This window comes from Anthonomus grandis, chromosome 1 (genome assembly GCF_022605725.1).
Source record: "Anthonomus grandis grandis chromosome 1, icAntGran1.3, whole genome shotgun sequence".
NCBI classification, from domain to species: Eukaryota; Metazoa; Arthropoda; class Insecta; order Coleoptera; family Curculionidae; genus Anthonomus; species Anthonomus grandis.
This window is the reverse complement of record NC_065546.1, coordinates 51,842,005-51,848,282: the sequence shown is the minus strand read 5'-3', so window position 1 is coordinate 51,848,282 and position 6,278 is coordinate 51,842,005. Positions and strand designations below refer to the sequence as shown.

The window sequence follows — 6,278 nt, the reverse complement described above, 5'->3', positions numbered from 1 at the left end:
TCATACTAAAAAAGATCTCTTGCCTTATTCCCTGAGGAAGCCAATAAAGAGAAATTTGTAGGTAAGTACCTTCTTTATTTATTTGACTTTCTGAATAACAGACCTGATACCTTCTAGTATAGGAGGGTGGAATATTCCTAAAAGACTAGACTATATTATACAGAACATCATTAATTTGAAAAACATCCTTCACAAAAATCTCCAGTCCAGTTCAGAAGTTTTTGTGTCAGTAACCTGGGCAAATAGAAAAGTTTGATTATCTTTTTTTGTTGAATATTTAATAAATTAAAATTAAAAAAAAATCAATTCCAACATATTTTTACTTCTGTAGATTTTTCTCTCTTGGTCAGGGATCATTATATATTGTTTTCACTTCTATTTTGTCTTATATGATAAACTCTAAAAACAGATGTCCATCAATCCAATCAATTAAATTACAAAACAATTCTCATATTCATAAAACTTTTTTTTTATTTATTTATTTATTTTACGGGATCAACCCCATTACAACAGTAAATTAAATACAAAATCAATTGAACCTAACCATACTTAACAGTAAAATACTAACTATTAAGCAGTAATAAAGCCTACTTATAAATGTAAAATACCGAAAATAGTTTTATAACTTAAATCAATATAACAGAATTCTAAAAATACTAAAAACATACCCTACTAAAGTATAATATTCAGTATTGCACTAAAAAAAAAAAATTAAACAATTTCTCTTATTTGACTCTTAAATCTAGATAAGGAAATGCCCAAAATTTCAACCTCCCTAGTATTGACAATTCTTAGAGTTCTTTCAATAGGAGCATGTAATGCATAATTGGCGCTATGAAATGGTAATGAAAAGACACGACACTGCCTTAAATTCCTAGATGGAATATTAAATTGTATTGTCATCAGAAGTTCTGGACAAATTATCTGACCATTCAATAATTTATACAAAAAAATTAAATCTGCATATATCCGTCTTTGTCTCAATGTCTTCATATCAAGCATTTCTAAAACAATATCATAAACATGATCATCCGGAATTCCTATTCGAAGTTTATAGAGACAAAACCTAATAAATTTGTTCTGAACCCTTTCCAAGGACAAGCAATTATTCATGTAAAAGGGCGACCATATCACTGAGCCATATTCCAGCAATGAAAAAACCAATGACATGTATAACCTCTTACAGGTCTCTATAGAAAATTCTTTACAGTTCCTTAGTACAAAACCCAGATTCTTAGAGGATTTGAGAACAATATTGTTTATGTGTGCATTAAAGTTTAAATGAACATCAAACGAGATACCAAGATCTTTAACTATGCTGCAATATTGAAGTGTACTTCCTTGAATGTTATATAAAGTGACAACCTTTTTAGTTCGCTTGAGAAAACTTATATAATTGCATTTGCTTACATTCAAAAACAAATTGTTGTTAACACACCACTCATTCAATCTATCCAAATCACTTTGCAACAAAATCTGATCAAGTATTGATAAAATCTCTCTAAAAAACTTCAAATCATCAGCAAATAAAAGGAAGTCACTGTTCTCAAAACAGGCACCAATATCATTCACAAAAATATTAAAAAGCAAAGGTGAACAGTGCCTACCTTGTGGAACACCTGAAGTGACATTACCAATTCACCATAAGATTAGAAAATCCAAAAATATCCAACTTTCTTGCCAAAATACTATGGTCAACTCTGTCGAACACCTTGGAGTGTGATATAATTTTATGATATGACTTGATATAATTTTAATATTACTAAACTTTTGAGTAATATTAAAATTATATCATAAACAAATAAAAGGAAAAGTTACCCAACCAGCCACGGGAAAAAAAGAGCTTAACATTAGATTAGGTACAGAGAAAAGAAAAAAAAGCAGGAAAAGGGACACAGCAAAAGGAGTAGAGAAAAACCTTCCAGTAATTTTTCTCATATTTTATGCTACATTACTGGTGCTTTCTTAAACATTTAATGTTATAAGTATAAAAATTAAGTTACTAAAATTGCAAAGTAAAGACAAATTTGAAAAGAAGAGAAAAGGTTAAATGACAACAGGTTAAACTAACTGCTGCTGACAAATAATCCCAGATTGGAATTGCACCAAGGAGGAAAATAAGAAAATAGTACTTTTTAACTTAAATTTATTTGTAAAACTGAAAAAATATTAAACTTAACTAAAAAAACATTACTATATAATCATGCCCCATCATCAAAGCCATTACTGGTTTTCCAAATATCAGGCACTGAATACAATAGCTTGCAAAGTTCATTATAGCTCTTTGAATCGAAGTTTTCGTTGTTGAATATTATATAGTTGTCAGCAAGAATCTCCTTGCCTCTGGAAATCCCATGGACCTAAAGATTGATTCCAACATTAATGTAGAAAAGTGAAACTTACTATGCCTTAATTACCTCTACCCAACCGCTTATGGGGCCTGTTATTTGAGTTACGTTAACTTTTACAGTAGCATCGTCGGTAGTCATTAAAGTGAAAGATTTGCCACTAGGATCGACTCCTTGGACGTTCCCTACAATGCTAACCCGCTTATTAAGGAACCGTGGTAGTTGAGCAGCGTTTACGATATCCCTTACGTTATCCATGGTTAAAAATAATTTATTAGTTTTCAATTAAATACTATTAAAACTTAATATATATTTTGTACAAAAAATAATTGATGTATATAAATGTAAACAAAATTTTTACAATACAGACTTTTGACCTATCTCCCGCCAACTACAAAATGTCAATGTCAACAATGATTGAATGTCTCTTTTAAATCTAATCGACGTTGCCAAGTTGCTACTTAAGTATTGACTTTTAGTTAAGCCCGGACTATACCGCATCACATTTCGCCCAGCCAAGATGTTTTTACTTCTTTGTCCTTTTATTTCCTTAAGATTATATCATTGAACTCTAATTGTACTGTTACCAAAGATATTAAATTCGATGGATTTTATAAGGTATAAATTCGCTAGCGGTCTTGAAAGAACTATTTCAGAAAAACAAATAACAATCTACTAAAATCTAACCGCCCCAAACTTATGTACATGCCATCGTTATTCAACCGTTTGTTTAATAAGAAAATGCACACACAAACAGGTTTCTGTGAGACAAATCAAACTAAAGAATGGGTAAATTAGAAAAGTTTCTTTGGTAAAATACGTACCCAGTATTTATTATGTCCAAACGCCTCCTAATTTGCCCCATTGAGCCAAACTATTATGAGTAAAATTGAGGAATAATCCAAAAGTCATGGATATGTAGGAATTATCCCTAGACAAAAACAACCATCGGTAAGCGAGGATACAAAACTGGTTATTCTACTTTGGTATGAAGAATTAATATATTTCTTGCAAGATAAGTTGCTCGGGATTACAATGTGTAGAAAATAGTTTTAAAATTTATATAGTCAACAGGAAAGAGCCCTTAAAATGAAATCAGTGCAAGATCTGCTAGAGGACGGTCCTGATCGTAGATTATAATTTTGTGAAACCATGATAAATTTGGTTGATAATGATGAAATACTTTTAAACTTGGTGTTATTTTCAGACAAAGTCACTTTTGCTATTAAAGGAGAGGTATCTAGGTAATATCTGATGCTGTTTTACAGTTTAAGACTAAATCTTATTATGTGATCTTTGCAAAAATCTATCGGATAGCTTTTCTTTTTAGGTACACTAGTAAAATTATCGAGTAGCATACATAACATCAAGCAAAATTTATTGTATGGGCTGGAATCATTGGAGATCGAATCATTGGCTCAATTTCTTTAAAAAAAATTTAACAGGTGGTAGATACCTTGAATTTTTGCAAAATTCATTGGTACCAGAATTACCATGATTATTTCCTACTAAAATTGGAAATTTTGAGGAAAAAATTTACTTTGGTTTACGACTTTCGGGAGTATCAGCTCAGCGAATTTCTCTTCGGGAACGTCGCCACACTCGTTGATTTTGGTAACGAACTGTCATAGAGGCGAATGTAAAAATAGTCAATTTAATGACCAATGACCAATTCAACCCCTCTTGACCTGAACCGATAATTTTAAAGTAATAAAAGAAGGTTGGCATGGAAAGTAATCAGCTCCTTTGCCCCTGCACAAATTGGTTGATCGCTCCTGACCGTGATTTCTTATGTACTTTTTAATATTTGCTTTTTTTATTTTCTGATTGTCTTGCTTTGAGGAAGCTAATGAGCAGAAAGACGTATCGGCAAGTGCTTTCCTAATTTTTTCTTCTTTTTGACTCATGGAATATCTAAGCTATCATTTTGTAATTTAAATATAATTTTAAGCCAAATTCATCAGTTATGTTTTGTTGTTTATCCGAAAATTCATGCTAATGTTTATCGAAAACTCAGCAATGTTTTATTGGTCTAGTTAGTGATTTGTTCCAGCCACTATTATTCGGCATAATTTTTTTTTTATTAGACAACACGTAGTTTATTATATTTAATGTTCGCTAAATGAAAATTATCTCTAGGCAAAATAACTGAAGTATATCTGCTTGAAATATAGTAGTACTCCTCATTGGTATTAAATGATATTTTTTGACCCTATAAATAAAGACCAGTCGAAGCTCTCAGAAAAGGTTTTAAAGGTCAGAAGAAATCAGGAACTTTAGCTCATTGCTCAGTTTTAGGATTCAAGGTATACATGAATTTATTACATAGTTTGTCGTATAGAACGGTCGGATAGGAAAAGGTTACATGTAGCAAATATTGCGAGATGGTATACCCAAGAAGAATCCTGAAGTACGACAGAAATAGTCTATAGTTAAATGGACCAATCTCTTTTTACATATTCTTTCTTTCTTGGAACTTATAAGATTCGAAGGTTAAGTATTGACCAAAGAGTTTCATGATGAAATTGTTGATCGTTAAAAAACACTGTAATAATTGTACTTGCAAAATTTACGTTAGACTTTTTCCTACCTAAGGATATATGTCGTATGCTAACCTGGTTCCAACCCTCCAAACAGAAGGTACATACAAATTTTTGATACTATACGTAAAATAAATCTTAGAAATTTCAAAGATTGGTTAATAATGTAATTGATCTGTGTAGTGATATCTAAAGTGGCATCTAAAAGCAGATCAAATTTTCCGAAATTAATATATACACTCCAACGGATTACAGTAGATATAATAAATTAAATCAGGTAATATATATTGAAAAACATAGCTTTAAATTTGGAGGTGTTTACGTCCATACCATTAGTCCGGCACCAAAGTTCCAGATTATTGAGATCCTCTTATAATAGAAAGCATTCAACTTTACACGAAGTTGATGTATACCTCCTCACTCTTCTAAGACGCCATGAAGTACGAATTTGAGTAAGTTCAGTTCAGATGATGAGTTCTGCTCGAAACCAAACTGTTCATGAATGATTTCTGATTCAATGATGAAGTAAAAAACTTCGTAGATAATTTATTAATAGCTTTAGCGTAGGTATTTAGTATACATATGGGCTGGTAATTTGTTATATCAGAAGTATCATCAGACTTGTGGATGGAAACAACAGTATCAAGTTGTAACTTTTCGTTGTTGAATTTGATAAAAAAAAATTAATAATTAATTATTTATTTTTATTTACCTCACAAACAGATATCTAATTGTTTTTTGAACAAAATATTCGTTTGAAAAATAGGCCCTGGCTCCACAATCGCAGTCGCCGCTACTGATCGTTGTAAGTATAAGCACACTTAAACCGATTCCAAGCGATCTATCGGTTTTAAGGTTAAGCCCTTGGTTCACCTTGAACAGTCCCTTTATAACATAACCAATCGTGTCCGCTTGGACGTGTTTGGTTGATGTAACTTCGTAATTTGTCAGCTGTCACTATCATAATTTTGTTTGTTTTTAAATAATACCCCAGACGCCAGTAATATTATATGTAATTAGTTCTTAAACATAAATATCAAAAAAGAAAACTTATTAGCCATAATAAATTTTGTGTCATTTTTAAAAAGGAAATAATTTGTTGTTTGTTTTTATTTTTTCCCGCACTTATTTCAATATCTTTGACATTTGACGTTTAGAAAACAGCTCCGGACGTGGGTAATTACTGTTCCAAATTGATGACGTATAAAGGGCTAATTGGTGACGTCACGTTTTAACGGTTATAACTATAACCGCTTGGACGTGTGTGGTTAATACCATTTAGGAACGGTAATTACCGGTAGACCGCTTGGAATCGGTTTTAAAGGAAAGTACTGTCACAAGTCAATGTCAAACTTTGTTTTGATATTTCTTGGGGTTTTCAGTATTTTGG

At 31.4% G+C, this 6,278-nt stretch overlaps 1 protein-coding gene across 1 annotated transcript; it reads right to left on the bottom strand.

Moving 5' to 3' along the window:
• Positions 1–2,129: 2,129 nt before the first annotated feature.
• LOC126736017 (uncharacterized) lies at positions 2,130–2,745 on the bottom strand. The gene is made up of 2 exons (XM_050440204.1): positions 2,418–2,745; positions 2,130–2,360 (listed from the first exon to the last, which is right to left on the bottom strand). Exons 1-2 carry the CDS (start codon positions 2,604–2,606, stop codon positions 2,202–2,204), a joined length of 348 nt encoding a protein of 115 aa, XP_050296161.1. The 5' UTR covers positions 2,607–2,745; the 3' UTR covers positions 2,130–2,201.
• Positions 2,746–6,278: the final 3,533 nt, after the last annotated feature.

Bases quoted from the DNA above. Each gene is read 5' to 3' on its own strand.
- LOC126736017 (XM_050440204.1), bottom strand. From the start codon at position 2,606: ATGGATAACGTAAGGGATATCGTAAACGCTGCTCAACTACCACGGTTC. The intron at 2,361-2,417 runs GTAATTAAGGCA...ATCAATCTTTAG, and splicing joins CCATAAGCGGTTGGGTAGAG to GTCCATGGGATTTCCAGAGG.